This window comes from Staurois parvus, unplaced genomic scaffold, assembly GCF_062004578.1.
Source record: "Staurois parvus isolate SC_StPar_1 unplaced genomic scaffold, SC_StPar_1.0 ptg000206l, whole genome shotgun sequence".
NCBI classification, from domain to species: Eukaryota; Metazoa; Chordata; class Amphibia; order Anura; family Ranidae; genus Staurois; species Staurois parvus.
Window position 1 is genome coordinate 2,195,460 of NW_028318002.1, and position 18,420 is coordinate 2,213,879.

Sequence of the window (18,420 nt, forward strand, 5' to 3'; positions counted from 1 at the left end):
GTGTTACTGGCCAGATCACCAGGTGAAAACGGGGAGAAAAAGCCTAAAAAAAGGATAACTAATGCAGTCACCACATCTAATGATTGGTAAGCTGCAATATATTACATTTTTTGTTTTGGGTTTAATACCACCTTGGGTTTAATACCACCTAAATTATTTTTTTATGATACTAAAGGGCAATGTTTTTGAAGTTCTGCTGTAAATACGAACTGTGGGTGAAATGGATTATATTGAACATCTCCTTCAGTTGGAGAGGAATACAGACACACTCATTGTATTATCCGTATGCTGACAGCACAATCCCGCCTACTGCCTGGTGGTGTCAGTTTTCTGTGTCTTGGCACATAAAGATAGGGCCAAACTTTATCCATTGTGTTTACGGAGAAGGCATCTATCTTCCCTCCTTTAATAGTACATTTCCTATGTTTTCCTCTGGGCAAGAGTTTGTATTCCTTCCTGCCCTCAGTCTTTATAGAATTAACGGGTATATTAATAAAGCAGTGAATGTGGCATTCACTGAATGTTCACTGCAGGTGAATCAAACACTCTAATTTAAAATGCAGGAAGATATATCTGTAGTGAATGTCACGTTCACTGCTTCATGATTATGCCACTTAGTGTTTTCTAGTTGTCATTTCTATGTGCATTTTCATATTTAGTATTTTGCAGTGCCTTTTAAATTACAAACCTACCTAATCATTTAGATAATATTGGATTATTTTTCAGTTTTTAATGATTTTATTTTTTTCCAAATAATAACATGCACATGAATAATGCTTGACCATTGGGCCTTATTTCAGATACATTTCTACTTTTCAGTTATGAATGGTTGATTTTTTTTTTTTCTTCAATATTTCTAAATATTCAAGCTTGTAGGTACAATCAGACTACCCTTAGACACAATAATTAGAAAATAGCATAAAGACCAGGCTGAGTTTGTTATAAGGATTGCGACAAGGTTTTGAACCTTCCTGTCTGATTAATGCCCTATGACAGCATGTGGTCAGCTCATATGACAATAGATCATGACGAATTAGCTCCTGACATGTCATGTTTTGGCTTTTATGTTACCTAGTTATTACTATGTTTATGCATATCCATACCTTGCATGTAAAAGGATAGTCGTGAACAGACTTCTATTTATTTTATGCAGTAAATGTTTTCTTTTCTTTTTGTTTTTTGGGGTTTTTTTGGTACTCTGTGCGTTCCTTTAAATTTATCATCCACACAATTTTCTCAAATGCATCTGCTTGCCTGGTTGTTTCAAGTCATGCTATGCAATTCAAACAAGATGGCAGATCTGACATATGGCTGAATCGGTGTAAATAAAACATGTTAAAAAATAAAAAAAAAAACTCTTGGTGTTCCACTATGCAATGCAGTTCTACTTTAATCTTTGGGAATGCCGACATTTTAACATTTGGCATTAAATCAAATGAAAGCAGGCTTGCGTTTGGAGGCTTCCCCAGTCATCTCTTTGGAGCAACCTAGAAGAATTTAAGAAACAAATCCACCTTTTTATGAACTTTACTGACAATTCTAAAAACGTCCTTTAAACTAATTTGGCACTAGAAGAAAACATTGGTGTTGGTCTTACAAATAATCTCCTAAAGTTTCCAGTACTGGCATTTGCAATAAATACTGGTTCCTAACCCAAACTGAAATGAAGTCAGTTTTTTTGTAGCATGCTAATGCTGGGACTTAAATATACCACAGTTATCCATTTGAGAATCTGTATATGTTTAATTTGCAGGCATTGAGCTGAAGCATCTCTGTCTGGAATACATGACTCCTTGGTTGTTGAATCTTGTTCGGTTTTGTAAGCTCACTGATGATGCAAAGAGGCAGCGTGTCAGTGCTATCTTGGACAAGCTGATAACCATGACCATTAATGAAAAACAGATGTATCCTTCCATTCAAGCAAAAATATGGGGCAGTCTGGGACAGGTGAGTAGATCATTATCTCCCTAATACTATACAACCTTTTTGGTCTTTGTTTAACATCTCTTTATTATACTGGACAAATTATTGTTTCAGTTATGTGTGATCTAGTAGTCTAATCTAACAATAATTGGCATGGCAGTAAAATTACTTTACTCAGATATCCTACCATTTAATTTGTGCTCATAATATAGTTTATTTTTTATCTTGACTTTGATTCTGCCAGATTTGGACATACTTATGTGTAAAGCAGCCTATGAAAAATGTAGGCACCCAGAACACAAGAATTGAAAGTTTTTGGGGGTTTTTTTGTTAACTGGATTGAGTGCTGGGGACTCTTTGTACTGTCTTCAAAGATATCAAGAGATAGGCTTTTGAGTTGCCTTTCTGTTGGTTCATGTCTTAAACTCAAACCAATATGGAGTCATGTTGAGCAGCTGATATATCATGCTTCTCCAAAGTTACTACATGTGCTGCCAATATAATAGATGTTTCTTCCTTGCCTGTTATAAGTTGTCTTCAGTTTTTGTATTAAAATAACGTATTTTGCTTATTATGGGTAAAATGTACACGAGAATTCGTATTTGTATGCCCAACTATAGGCAGTCCTCAATAGACATATTTTATTGATCTTTCTGATATAGCGATAACATGAGCTCTGCAGAGCGCAAACCTAATCATGGCTTTTTATCTCCACACTTCCCAGTTATGCAATGGGGGGGGGGGGGGGATTTACTAAAATTGGAGTGTGCAAAGTCTGGTGCAGCTCTGCATAGAAACCAATCAACCTCCAGGTTTTATTGTCCAAGCTTAACCCCTTGATGCCGATCGCATTAACATTAGCGGCCTCACAGAACTGGGCTTTTTTCCGTGGGGCCGCTAATTTGTGTACCTGTTTTTCTGCTGGAAGCACAAAGACTGGGGTGTTACTGAGAGCCCTGTGTCCCATTCTAACAATCGGGGCCCGGAACTCTCGATTCCAGGTCACCTGATCGCTGTGATAGCCTCTGATTGGCTGTCACAGTGATCAGTCACTGAAACTCACCCCTCTTGTTTCCTCTCACTGAATGGAGTAGAGTGATGCATTGAATCTCTCTGTGCTTTCAGAGAGAGAAATAAAAAGTGTGGGTAATAAATTAATAAATTAAATAGTAATAAAAATAAAAAAAAATACCTAGAACAAGGTTTGATCTAGATCTGTGCCAGGGTTAGTGTTTGAGTCGGGGTCAACAGTCAGGGTCCGTTTTTTTGTTGTTTTTTTTTGGTCAGGGTTTTTTTTTTGTTTTAAATTTTTAAATTAGTATCAGTGTCAGTTAGTGGTAGGATTAAAAAAAAAGGCAAATGGCACACTATTGTTCTGGGCTGTTCTATGGGTACAAACAACAACTAACATACAAACGTGGTATTGTTGCGATCGTGGTAGGCTATGGTAGTAGCAAGAAATATACAGATAAATTTAAAAAAAAAGTATTTTTTTTTTTACTATTTTGGGCTAGTGTTCCTTTGGTAATAAAAAAGAAAAAAAATCAGGAGACATCCATTACCATTTACCACCAAATGAAAGCCCAATTTGTCATGAAAAAAACAAGGTATAATCCACCTGGATGCACAAAGTAGTTGTGATGATATGTACGGTTTTGCTAACACATGTCAAAGTTGCAAAACTGTGCATTTGCGTTAAGATTTGCTTTACCCTTAGGCACGAAAGGGTTAAAGGATAACTTCACGTTTGGGAACATGTTATATATTCTACCCAGTTTTTAGGATGGAACATGTACCCACTCCTACATCTAGTGATATCTCCTCCCGCTGCATCTCCTCCCGCTAGCTGTCACTATTATGCCCGCCTGACCGCGTCATTCATTCACAGAGTTTTGTGAATAGGAAACTGAAAGTCCCAACAGCCTTTGCAGATGTCGGCTTGTAGTTCTCAGTGAACTACCACAGTGCTATTGAGTGCTGTGATAGTTCATTGTCTCTTCCTGGCAGTGTGTATCTGCCTGTGCACGGTATGAGCACACGGATACACTGACAGATCTGCAGGAGTCCTGCATGGCACCCGTGATCTGCTGATCATGGATCCAATGCTTTACAGGCTTCAAGTAAAAAAAAGTAATAAATGCACTTTTTTTTTTTACGTGCAGAAAGATGTGCATTTTTTTATTTTTTTAAAAAAAGGTAAATTTATCCTTTTAATTGAACAAGCTGAAGTCCTCCAGTGTTAGTAAATCTCCCCCATTGTTTTTACTGAACTTAATTATCAGTTATTGAAAATCTGTGGGTTTAGGTAGATGTTAAAGTTTTCAAAATCTATTTTATTTTGTGGGGGATCCTAAGACAAAAACAGACATATAGAGTGTCTGAACTTTTGCACATGCCATGTTTTGTTTTGTTAGTCTTAAAGCGGAGTTACAATTGAATAACAAAAAAATAAGTCAGCAGCTACATAAACTGTAGCTACTGACTTTTAAAATATGGACGCTTACTTACCTGTCCCACGGTTCAGCGCTACCCTCACCACAGCTGGTTTCACCGGCCGTCTTCTCTCCCCAGTGTCAGCATCTTCGGTGTGGGCACCCGACTGTGACAACTTTTGGCTTCACAGCCAGCCACTGTGCATGCGCGCATAGCACTGCGCTTTTCGAATGGGACTCCGTAGTCTTCTGGGACTTGAACCTGTCAAATTCGGGTACAAAGCCTTAAAGTGGAACTTCCCCTTTTGGGTGGAGCTCCACTTTAAATCAAGGCAATGTACAGTGTTAAGATGATACAGTACTCATGACTTAAAATTTGTAGATGCACATCTCATTTAAAAGTTATGGTGTGTTTTCATGTTTATTATATTTATATAACAGTATTTTAATGGTGAATATAAGACCCATAATTGTTATTTGTAGCCAGCAAATGGCTGTTTTGAAATAAGCTTAGCAAGCAAGGGTAATCCAATTATAGATGACGGGTGGCAACATGCACTGCTGAATATGCATTCCTGGCACACGCTGTGTGTGCCAAAATGACTGACTCCCGTGCACTTAATCGATAGGACGTCATCCCCCGCTGGCCAATCAGAAGGCCAAAAGCCCGGTATCCGGGGAGAAAATAACATCGACAAGGGATTTAACCGCCAAATTGCTGGAAGGTGAAGCTGTGTATGTTGGGGAGTTTGGTTTGGCTTTAAGTTTTCCAGTATTTTTTTTCTGATAAAAGCTAATATTGCTTTTAACATTTCCTGAACTGTTTTTATTTATTTTTTTTTTTTACTCCCTGCATAGGCTATCATAGCTTGTTTTCACTGAGAAAATTAGCAAAACATGTAATTTAACTGGAGTACACAACTTTGTACATATGTATATATTCCAAAATATGCATAGTGTCTTAAAGCAGGGTTTGAAAAAGCCGCTCGCCAAATGCGAGGAGAAATTCCTGTGTGGCGAGCACAGATGATGGATGGAGCGGCTGCACCTGCGCTCCAATCCTCATTGTGAAGCCGGTTTCTGGCTTCTTCGGCACCGCCATTACACTGGCAGCGCCGCTGAGGGGACAGTTGCAGAGAAGGTCCGCTCTCCTCCACTGAGAGGAGACACCCTCTCCACCGCCGTGGGGGACTCGAGGAGAGGTCCGCTCTCCACTGCCGCAGGGGGATGCAAGGAGAGGCCTGCTCTCCACCGCCTTGGGGGACCTTGAAGTATTTTTGGGTATGGTCTGTGGAAATGTTTTTGAGTTTATGTATGGTTATTTGTACATTCTTTGTGTACAGTTAGAGGTGCATCCTCTACTCCTACAGTTTTTATAAAGTTTAATCTTTTTATTAAACACCCTATTGTACATGTTGTATAGCTTTTAGTAGTACCTGAAAAGTTCCATAGTGCTTTCTCTTGATGTCTGTACTCAATACGGTAATAATAATATGCCACGTTAGCCATAGATAGTAGAAAGGATGTGAAAATGTAAGCAACACCTTTTTGCTAGCAAACCTAATATACTTTAGTGCAAGCGTTTTAGAATACCGAGTTGTCTTCACCAGAGATGGTGTCATACCTTTACACATCATTGACATGAACATATACATAGTATATGCAACAAATGGTCACCAGGGGATGCCTCTGGCAGTCTGCCAGGATTCGGTGACAATTGTCCTTTGTCTATGGATAGACTTTACATCCAGGTATTAACACGTTGTGTCCTTTTTTAATACTTTAATGACAGAAAATGCGTTATGTGACTTTCTAATATAATAGAGAATACACAATACACGTTTACATAGGTTTCATAAATTTAGGTTCCAGGCTTATCCACTATGAGACTTGATTATGTAAACCAGCTTTCTATTAGACTCTATTCTAAAGAAAAATGTAATTTCATAAGCTTTAAGGGGGCAGGGTAGGGTTGGAGGCAGACCTGGGCAAGGTTGGGTGGGGCAACTGATGGAGAGTAAGGTTTGTGCCTGGCTAGTAGGTCTAGACTCGAAATTTTAAGCCCTGCTTAAAGTATTTGCCCTTCCTGATTTTTTTTCTCTGCAGTTTTTTTAGTTGAATGTGTTCATATCTTATCCTACTGACATCTTATTTGAGAGAAAGTGAATCTGAATGAGCAAATGGTTTGGGTGTGTGTGCACATTTTTAACATTTCATAATTTTAGCATACATGTGATTTTATTTTTTGTATCTTAAAATTATGTTCCTACATCACACACAGCTAGGTAAAAGCATTCTTTAACTCTTTATTTTGGATATATAAATGTATACAAAATTTTTGACATCTATTAACATTTTGATTCAATTTGCTTTCTACGTTCTCATCTTGTTTGTTTTGATTAGCCATCCTATTAACATACAGATTGCAGATTGCATGTGCTAAAATTGAATCGATAATTTATTGCCGAAATAGAAATGTATGGTATTTCAGTGACACATTTTATTTTTTAATAGATCACAGATCTTCTAGATGTTGTACTAGACAGCTTCATCAAAACCAGTGCAACAGGTGGACTGGGATCCATAAAGGCTGAGGTTATGGCTGATACAGCAGTTGCTCTGGCATCTGGTAACGTTAAACTGGTTTCAAGCAAGGTATGCACTTAACACTTAAAGAAGAACTAATGGGGCAAAAACTGCTAGAAAGTAGTTCTTTTAAAGAATAGATAAGCAAAGTCTCTTGTGCTATAATAACTGCTTCTTCTGTCACTTTTGTATTTAGCTGGATTGAGCACTAGAGAAACTATACTGTAAAATGCAACTCCTGTGTGCTTGCGCATAAATGTCTTCATCATCAGTGGTTGCAAAATTACAGAGACAGAAGACATCAGACTCAGAAGTTAGTGGTAATGAGGGTAATTGCAAATGCATATGCATTGCTAGCATAGTGGACTCTAGGAGGTATGTGTTTATGGCAAAAGTCCACCCATTACACAACATTTAAAGCAGTAGTAAAATCCACTTTTTTAGTTGTACATACAGGTAAGCATATAATAAGGCTTATATGTGGGTACAATGAATTCCCCCTAAACATTCACCATTTAGGAGCTATTCACATTTTTTAGCGGCTGGGGGCATCACCGGGGCATACACACTACACTCTCAAAGTACAGCGCACTCGAGTGTATGCCGTCTTTTCAGATCGCTGTACCACGATCATAACTCCATGCGTATGCGTGAGATTGACGTCATCACGGCCAGGCCATTCAAACAACAGGAGGACGCAAGCCCGCTGGAGGGATTCACTTTACAGACAAGTCTGTCATAATGTCATTATGACATTAAACTGCAGGGGGACTTTTTTTTTTTAAAGCGACTTCACTACCACTTTAAGTTCTTTAAAGGATAAGTTCACATTCTGTAACATGTTATGTGTTACACCCATATTTAGGGTGTAACATTTGACAGTTGCATCAGCCTCCGCACCCCCCTAATCCCCTGTTTTCACAGTGATCGGGGGATCTTCACATAACACCCCTTCCCCCAAACCTCCCTCCATGCTCGCTGTCACAATCTCAATTTAAAAAAAAATTAGAAAAGGCATGTTTTGTGAATATGAAAACTACTAGTATCGACAGCCTTTGCAGACCTACCAGGGCACTGTTAAACACTCTAGATAGGAAGCTCAATGAACTATCAGAGTGTAACTGCCTGCTTCAATGGTAAGGGCAGACAGATACACAGCCTGCAGTACCCACAATCTGCTTTACAGGCTCCTAATAAAATAAATGCATATTTTTTTTTATCTGCAAAAGTGCATTTATTACCTTTTTTTGTAAGGTGAACTTTTTTTTGGCTAGAGTTAGAGGAGTTAAAAACTTTTGTCAGGTTTTTTTTTTTTGTACCTGTCGAAGACCCCAATAAAGAGTTTTCCCCTTACTTTTAGACTTCCTTACTCTATTAACATGTTTTTGTCTGTGTCCCCATTGGAGACTGCAAAAAATAAATCTATAGTGTTGCGCTCCCAATCCTTAAATCAATATTTTGTTATTTGAATATGATCTCTATAATAAAGATCACAATAATTAAGAATGATGTGTATAAATAAACAAAAATACTAATATTCTTAAACTTTAAATTGATACCAAAAAAATATTGTGCATGAAAAATGAACAATGACAATAAATCACTAAAAAATATTTAAATAAATATAAAAAATATAAAATAAAATATAAAGATAAAAATAAAGATAATGTCCCAAAAAGTGACTTTGTGCTGGAAAATCTTCAATCTAAAATAATTGTAAATCGGTGACTGCTTGTGAATCCTCCCTCCAGTGAAGATGTGCGCTCACCTCATGAGAAGCCTGCAATTAAGCTATAAAAGCTTGCGGTTCACCTCCTTTGGAACCTACTAGTTTAGAACTCCTGCTTGAAGATAGGATGAATCTCCTCTCCAGAGGGTGCAACTCCTCTATACTTTCATCTCCATGCGATTCTCCACATATAAAAAAGATCTCGACATGGTGCTTTATCTTTTATATAAGTATGCCTTTTATTTGCTTATGATATGGCACTCACATATAAAGTGTGCGGATAGTGGTAGCACAAATGCAATCCCAAACCGCCGCTGATTGTCGGAGCTGTGTACTCGTGGTCCGGCAAACAAACTGACTCCCTCCGAGTGACGTTGCAGTCCCACCCCTACGCGTTACGCCACTGGTCACGTGGCTTCATCAGGGGGATTTGATTATCATCAAATCCCCCTGATGAAGCCACGTGACCAGTGGCGTAACGCGTAGGGGTGGGACTGCAACGTCACTCGGAGGGAGTCAGTTTGTTTGCCGGACCACGAGTACACAGCTCCGACAATCAGCGGCGGTTTGGGATTGCATTTGTGCTACCACTATCCGCACACTTTATATGTGAGTGCCATATCATAAGCAAATAAAAGGCATACTTATATAAAAGATAAAGCACCATGTCGAGATCTTTTTTATATGTGGAGAATCGCATGGAGATGAAAGTATAGAGGAGTTGCACCCTCTGGAGAGGAGATTCATCCTATCTTCAAGCAGGAGTTCTAAACTAGTAGGTTCCAAAGGAGGTGAACCGCAAGCTTTTATAGCTTAATTGCAGGCTTCTCATGAGGTGAGCGCACATCTTCACTGGAGGGAGGATTCACAAGCAGTCACCGATTTACAATTATTTTAGATTGAAGATTTTCCAGCACAAAGTCACTTTTTGGGACATTATCTTTATTTTTATCTTTATATTTTATTTTATATTTTTTATATTTATTTAAATATTTTTTAGTGATTTATTGTCATTGTTCATTTTTCATGCACAATATTTTTTTGGTATCAATTTAAAGTTTAAGAATATTAGTATTTTTGTTTATTTATACACATCATTCTTAATTATTGTGATCTTTATTATAGAGATCATATTCAAATAACAAAATATTGATTTAAGGATTGGGAGCGCAACACTATAGATTTATTTTTTGCGGTTTATCACATTGGTAGTTATGTGCTAGAGGTTTGCGATCCAGCATTAGAGTGTATTAATAAGGAGTGTTTGCTCATTTTCTGGCTCGCAAGATATTTCTAATATTTCCCCATTGGAGACTGTCCATCACTTCCAACCCTGACTATAAATTAAAAATGGAGTTCCAGTTTTATTTTAACATGGTTACATTGGTCCAACTTGGATGGACTGATCGTTTTAAACAGTAGAAAACAGAAAACATATCAAATGTTTAATCTGAGAAAAAAATAAGGTAATTTTGAAATTGATGGCAGCAACACGTCTCAAAGTTGGGACAGGGCAATAAAAAGCTGACAAAGTAATTGGTGCTAACAAGGAAGAGCTGGAAGAGCATTTTGCAACTAAATAAGGTTAATTGGCAACAGGTCTGTAACATGATTGGGTATAAAAAGAGCATCTTAGAGAGTCAGAGTTGTTTGGGCAGAAGTTCATCCATTTGTGAAAAGCTACATCCAAAAATTGTCGAACAATTTCAGAATAATGTTCCTTAATGTAAAACTGCAAAGTCTTTAAATATAACATCATGTACAGCAGTGTTTCTCAACCTTTCTTCAGTCAAGTCGCCCTTTAAAATTATAGACAGTCCCGAGGCACCCTTTAAAATTATGAACAGTCTTGAGGCACTCCATTCTAAAGTGTGAAAAATGATTCTAATAGTTTTATATAACGCAGTAATATCCACACATGTAGGACACCTAACGTTAGAGGTGATTTATTCTTCCAAAGCAAATACACCTTTGTACACTGGTACTGACTAGTATTCCAGTGTTTCTCTTCTCCCTCAGTTTTTCTCCATCACTGAGCTAAAGCGACCCCAGTACTGATGGAAAGGGGCAGGGGAGGGTTAAACTAGGGTGTTGTGCAGGCAGCTGACTTCCTCCTTATCAACTGATGTCATTGGTTGTCAGGATGCCAGCGTCTAGAAGATCATAATGGTGCACAATGAAATCCTATGGCTTTGTGTAACTAAAAAGGAGCCTTGTTCCAACTGCTCACTTGTATACAAGCTTTGGGCAGTTTTTAGACATTTTGCCAAGGCCCCCCTGAAGAAACCTCAAGGCATCCCAGGGTGCCTGGGCACCCTGGTTGAGAAAAGCTGATCTACATATCAAAAGATCTGGAGAATCTGGAGAAATCTCTGTGCGCAAGGGACAATGCCAAAACACAATACTGGATACATGTGATCTTTGGACCTTCAGACTGCACTGCATTAAAAACAGGTGTGAGTCTGTGATGGACATCACCACACGGGCTCAGGAATACTTCCAAAAATCACACAGTTTGCCGTGCCATCCAAAAATGCAAGTTAACGCTTTATCTTGCAAAGGGGAAAGCTATATCTAAACATGATCCAGAGACACTGCCGTCTCCTCTGGGCCAAAGCTCATTTAAAATGCTCTGCTGCAAAGTGGAAAACTGTTCTGTGTTTTGGGCAACCTTGGGCACTGCATGCTCCAAACTATAGGAGAGGGACCTTACAGCTTGTTTTCAATGCTCAGTGCAATTAGTGCATATGGAATAGGCAGCTTGCACATCTGGAAAAGCACCATCAGTGCTGAAAGATATTGCCAGTTATTAGCGCAGCATTAGTTCACATCCAGATGATTTTTTTTTTCAGGACGACCTTGCATATTTCAACAGTACAATGCTAAACCATATACATACTGCATCTATGATAACAGCATATCTTCATAGTAGAAGAGTCCGGGTGCTTAACTGGCCTGCTTGCATATTCGGTGCATCTTGAAATTAAAAACATGACAAAGAGACAGGACTGTTGAGCAGTTAAAATCTTATACAATATAGGATTTTAACTGCTCAACAGTCCTGTCTCTTCTGTCTCCTGTCATGTTTTTAATTTTGTTGCCTTTTTGTACAATACAAGAAGGTAACAACATTCCTCTCGCAAAACACCATCGACTGGTCATTCCCAGATGTTTAAATAGTGTTGATCAAAGGAGAAGATGCTACACTGTGGTAAAAAGGCCCTGTCCGCACTTTTCTGAGATGTTGCCTTCATCAATTTTAAAATTACCTTATTTTTTTCTTAAAATGGTACATTTTCTCAGTTTAAACATTTTATATGGTTTTGATTTTCTTTTGTGAATAAAATATGGGATTGAGATTTGCAAGCCATTGCATCCTGTTATGTAAATTTTATACAACGTCCCAATTTTTGGGGAATTGGGGTTGTAGATGGCATTCCTATACTAACTCCAGGAGATAATTTTGCCCTTACTGAGTCTTGCTCTTTGGCTCAGGTTGGGGTAACTGTGCACTGTTCCTACCTCCCCTCTCTTCCTCATTTCTCTTCATGGATCCCCTCTTTCCTGTACTTCAACCTCTAACTATTCCTATGAGTGTTGGCATCCATGTCAGTTTCTGGCTTTTGTCCACTCGCTTTATCAATATTTGTTACTTTGTAAATAGTAAATCCTTATTTTGTTATTTGTTATGTACAAAGACTCTGTTTATATTAGGGAGCTACACCATTAACAAGATGGTGCCTTGATATGTGTATGTATAGGCCTGTGTCTGTACTGTGTTATCTGTTGGATCTTTTCATGTCTTTAATTTTCATTAATGATGGACTTGTCCGGGTTGTCTTAAGTCAAAATTAAACAAAAGAAAAATTGGCTGTATGATCTTTGCGTAATATCAGCCAAGTCTGGGGAAATGTATATGCCTAAATTTTTAAAAGGAGGTTACTGAAACCATTTGTCTAGCTACTGCAGGTGGGTTCTCCAAAATGGGGTATAGTAACATGAGAATGGTTATATTCCAGTTTATGGTGAAACCTGAAAATTGCATATATGCAGATGTCAGGGATTTAGAAGTGTCTCCAAGAAATACTAATGCCTCATCAAGAGCAGTTTTTTATCATTTTCAGTATTTCTGCAAAAACCAACAATATCAGAGGATAGTCTAATTCTGGCAGCAACTAGGGGCTCCAGAACTACGCTGAAGAGAGTGCACATCCCCATCTTGTTCTACAAAAAGCGGAAAGGGATTGGGCTTAATCTTTAAATTTATATTAAACACATAAAAACAAACATATATTGTATTGCAGCTTACCAATTCTTAGATGCAATGGTTGAATTTTTTTTTTTTTTTTACTTTTTTTTTTCTTCTATTTTCACCTGTGATCTGGCCCAGTAACTGTTGATTTTCAGAAGAACAAGCTTTTCTGTAAATGCAGCAGTTTCAGGGTTGAGACAAACCATTTGCTACTGACAGGTGTGCTTACAATGGGAAGTGTTCATTTATGTAAAACCTTTATCCCAAAAGGAAAAAAACTGTTGCTGTAACTGCTTATGTGTTAGCAGGAGTTCAGTTTAAATTTGTTAGTGTATCTAAATCTGCTAGTACATCTAACACTCTCCCAGGATTAATAAAGCTGCTATCCAAGGGTGCCCCAGTGCTCCTTCATCCAAAGTGGGGGGCACTCTAATAAAAGAGATGAGTTATTGTCCAAATCACCAGGTGAAAACAGAGGGTAAAGCATAAAAAAGAAAACGTATGCATCCACCACATCTAATGATTGGTAGGCTGCAATATATTACATTTTTGGTTTTGTGTTTAATAATGCTTTAAGAGTAATGTTGCTTGCGCTCTCACTCTCTTTAGGTGGAGACACAGTGGCTGATTACATATATACGCAGGATTTAAATCTAGCATTGCAGACAGGAGATTTAAGGCTTCTGTCTCACCTTTTACTCTGCCGATGCAATAATACACTGCATATATGTTTAACTCCATTTATTACTTTTTAGGTTTCCAGTTGATTTTATTACTTTCATGCATAAATACACTGTAGTATCAAGCATTAATATGTTCTGAGCTTAGCTTTATATGCATTCTTTTCAGGTGATCGGGAGGATGTGCAAAATAATTGACAAGACCTGTCTTTCTCCTACCCCAACACTGGAACAGCACCTCATGTGGGACGATATTGCCATACTTGCCCGATACATGCTCATGCTGTCCTTCAACAACTCCTTGGATGTGGCTGCCCATCTACCCTACCTCTTCCATGTTGTCACATTATTGGTGGCAACAGGTCCTCTTTCTCTTCGAGCTTCCACCCATGGACTTGTGATCAATATTATTCACTCTTTGTGTACCTGCTCACAGCTGAATTTTAGTGGTGAGTAATTTTTGCAGGACTGACCTTGAGTAATCGAATCTGTTTGCCTTTTTTGGGAATATGACTTGAGGTATAAATGTTACCTTACAGTATAGAACCTCCCACCCTCAGCACAGATAGGATAAAATAACACAACTCCGATTGATGTCATTGTGCAGCCTGATAAATGGCAGTGTTAACTGGCCAACGGCTCATACATTCTCTGTTGCCTGCATGCCAAAATATGGGCATCCTATACCTTTTTGGGCGCATTGGCCGTTACTCTTTACGGCAGTGCCTAGTGCATGTGCAGCTTTAGGTGTAAAGGCCATAGAAGATGCAAGATCCAGGACCTTCGAGTACTGTCTGGCCATGGGCAAGTTTGGCAATGATCATGCATTTGAGCTATGTTTTATATCTGCCAAAGCTGAGGGTGGCATGGGTGTTTGGGTGGTGCTTTGTACTAGGTACTCTTCATTCTTATTAGCATGAAAAACTGAGTCCCAATAAACGTTATCAGCTTTTGTCCATGAAAAATGTTATGTATTTGTTTGTCTATTTGTCCACAGAGGAGACCAAGCAAGTATTGCGGCTCAGTCTTACTGAGTTTTCCCTGCCTAAGTTCTACCTGTTGTTTGGGATTAGTAAAGTGAAATCTGCTGCAGTTATTGCTTTCCGATCCAGTTATCGTGATCGCTCATTTTCGCCTGGTTCCTATGAGAGGGAGACATTTGCTCTGACTTCATTGGAAACTGTTACAGAAGCACTGTTAGAAATTATGGAGGTAACATTTAAGAATATCTATTCATTAATTTAATGGTGTCATTAAAGGTGTTCTCTGTTCCGTTCCACTCACAATGCATACGTGTACTTATCTGTAGTCATATGCACATCTTAGCAGAACATTGTCCCAAGTTGCCTTTTAGACCCCTTTTCTACCCTCAATAATAGCATTGAGCAATAGTAAATTGAATGATATACACAAAATACTGGGTATGTTGTTGGGTTTAACAACACATCATATGAGAATAGGATGAATTTTTCCTGAATAACCAGATGCTTTTATTTACCTAGATTGAAATTATTGTATTCTAGTCCACGCTTAAAGTGAAACTAAAGCTAAAAATGTTTTTTTACCTTAATGCATTCCTTGCATTAAGGTAAAAAATGTTTTCTTTTTTCCTTTCCTCCCTTTTCTCAGTGTGAAGGGAAAGAGAGGGGAGAGGAGATCCAGCACTGTACATGGCTGGATCTATTCTCCCCTCACTTCATCTTCACACAGCATTTGAGCAGCAGCTCGAGGCATTGACCCCTGCTGCTGTCACTCAAATGCAAGGAAGTGGGAGGTGGGACTAATTCCTGCTGTGTATGTCTACGGCACGCGGCTCCATAGGGACACAGCTGGGGAGCGCTTCCGACATTCTGTGCCTTCATAGCAAAGAGGAGCCAAGAAGCGGAGGATCGGGGCCGCTCTGTGCAATACCACTGCACAGAACAGGTGAGTATAACATGTTTGTTATTTTAATTACATTTTTATTCTTTTACTGTAGTAACACTTAAACTTCTTAAACAAGCATCCTGTCAAATGAAGCATTTTAATTCCATTATAACTGTAGGATAAAAGTCATATTGATATCGAGAGACATAAAGAGCCCCCTTCAGAGAAATGTACGTATTCGCCAGCACACCATGGATTTCCAAATATGGTCCAAAGAGACAAATTGCAAAAAGATCACATCACAAAAAGTGCAACGTTTCGGTGCTGCGCAGGACCCCTGTGATCATCACATGCCTGACAAAGGGGCCCTGCACGGCTCTGAAATGTTGGACATTCTTTTGTGATGTGATCTTTTTCACAATAAAAACCTCTTTGGACCATATTTGGAGATCCATGGTGTGCTGGCAAATTGCCTATGATGTTTCCATTCCTGGCTGGTAGTCGCTACAGCACCCACCATTGAAGAGCCGTATTTTCAGGAACATGTGCGATGGGAATATAGATAAAATTGTACCCTCCAGAGCAATGGTGGTCAGGGCTGAAAGAAAACATCAGCAGTGGGGGGAGCGGTCAGAGAGCGCAAAGGCCTACACATTTATCCTACTTTTATGATAGTTAAAATTATATTTTACTGAAACTGGTGATATGCTTACACAATTAATTTTGAAAACACTCATATTTTGAAAACATTACTATTATTCAGGTAGGATTGCCTGAGCATAGATGTTGAATCGAAATTCTTACTTTGAAAATAGTTCTTATTTACTGTCATTTAATTACTTTCTGAATTTTGTTGTAGGCTTGCATGAGAGATATCCCAACTTGCAAATGGTTGGACCAGTGGACTGAACTTGCTCAAAAGTATGATTTCACAACAAAATAAAATTATCTCCTTTTGATGTTTACATTTTACTAAAAATCCATTTTCTGTCTACTCAGGTTTGCATTTCAGTACAATCCTTCACTACAGCCACGAGCGCTTGTTGTGTTTGGCTGTATAAGCAAGCGTGTATCTCATGGACAGATTAAACAGATTATCCGAATTTTAAGCAAGGTATTCTATTCTTAGGACAATTTTCCTTAGATTTATGTTGGGAAATATAGTTCAGCATATAATTTAAAGTGAACCTATGTATTTATATATTCATAACTAGTGATAAATTAATTTAAAGCCCTCACTGACCTGTAACTGTGGTGCATTTCACCCTCAAAGTTCACAGCAGAAGCACTGAAGAATTTCCAGTCTGCTTTACTCACCCTGCTCCCCCTGCATACCTGTGAAGCCCCATGCAAAATCCACTGTACTTACTGATTTTTTTCCTTTTTTTTTCCCTTTTTCCTTGATCCCTCCTTTTCTCATTGGCTGATGTTATTTTTTTTTTTTCTGTTGGCTGACTTTAGCCAATAGGAGAAAAGTAAAGATCCAGCCACTTGAGAAGGGAAGGAGGGCAAACTGTGTGAGAACAGACTTAACTTTCACAAGTTACATTTTTATTTATTACAGGTACTTATGTAGCGCTGTCAGTTTATGCAGCACTTTACCTGGGTGTGTATGTATATATAATTATATATAATTTTCAGGCTGAATTTTCTCAGCTGCTAGCTAGGGAATGCTAAAGAGTTTTGACACGAGATCAGGAGCAACAAAGATTTTTCCACAGCTTCTATCCACCAGTACAGTAAGATAGGATAGCTATGGAATGGCTTATTTTAGGATTGGAATACTACTGCTATGATAAACGATAGCTAATATTCTGTGTCCACTGATTCCAGTTGGCATTCAGTTTTCTTTAATGGATGTCAATGTACTAGGACCTTTGTGCTTAAAAAACTTTTTTTCTTAATATATTGAGTTGAAAGTCATACTCCTTGATTTCCAGTGGCAGAAGATCCGTATTATTTTAATTTATAAAAAGGTTTATTTTACCTTTAAACATTACTATGGGTTGCATCTGTGCTTCAAACTGCCCATACACTGCTCAAGTTCCAGCTGATTCCTGCTGAATCAGCTGCAAATCAAGTCGTGGGTGGCCTCTGTCAGCACCACCCTTCTTGACAAAGTTCAGCTGAACAGTGACTACATCCTATTAAGTTGATCACTTTTGTGGGTATTCAGACAGCTGCAGGTCCTATGGCTTTCTGAATTCAGTAACTGGCAGGGGGATATAACCCCATCTGCACTATTTAGCATGGTTGGAGAGGGGAATATATGTGTGGATTGCTAGCTTAAGAGTATAAAATCTGTACTGTCCTTTTCTTCATTTTTTTCTTTATAAGAAGACCCAGAAACTCGCCACTTGTTGGCTGCTCCTGGGGAATGCAGCTCTGCATTTCTTAGTCTTTATAGTAGGGGAGTGTGGTTGTTGTCTCTGCTCTGTGTGTAATCTGAAATCCTAATACTGAGGTTTGTATAGACATTAGGTAAGTAAGTCAGCTATATAAAGCTCTGGCATACTAGACTCACACTTGCCACCTGCTGACTGCAATCAATAGAACATGGGTGCAATGTCAGTCTCCCACAGTTACTTATTCTGGCTTTCTACCCATACCTCAGTACAGGCTTTCTGTAAGAAAGCTAGAAAAAGTGTCAATGAACAACAAGGGTATTTATCAGTGCCCTCGTAGTTAAGTGAAATCTACAAGCCATCTGCCATGGTGGCAGACAGGACTTGTTCTTTTTTCATACGTAGATCTGTATGGATGAATGACATAGCTCTGCAGGCGGAGCCCCACAAGGCCGCTCAGATTTTAAAATTTGACAGTGGCTGTGGGGTGTATAGGATCCCCAGCCTGCCGTTAAAGAGAGGCACTCTGTATATGTTGCACTTTAAATATGGGTGTAACATGCTCCGAAAGTTTTCCTTTAATTGTGATCCTGGCTTATTTCTTTTA

The 18,420-nt window shown here is 38.6% G+C and overlaps 1 protein-coding gene across 3 annotated transcripts in view; it reads left to right on the forward strand.

The window, feature by feature from the left end:
* Nucleotides 1-18,420, forward strand: part of NF1 (neurofibromin 1) — a 364,217-nt gene that overhangs the window by 273,452 nt on the left and 72,345 nt on the right. For all 3 annotated transcript variants that reach the window (XM_089678515.1, XM_089678513.1, XM_089678514.1), the window contains 6 exons: nt 1,754-1,947; nt 6,870-7,010; nt 13,772-14,051; nt 14,600-14,814; nt 16,328-16,389; nt 16,468-16,582. In XM_089678515.1, coding sequence (XP_089534641.1) covers nt 1,754-1,947; nt 6,870-7,010; nt 13,772-14,051; nt 14,600-14,814; nt 16,328-16,389; nt 16,468-16,582 — 1,007 coding nt within the window. The remainder of the gene's footprint in view (nt 1-1,753; nt 1,948-6,869; nt 7,011-13,771; nt 14,052-14,599; nt 14,815-16,327; nt 16,390-16,467; nt 16,583-18,420) is intronic.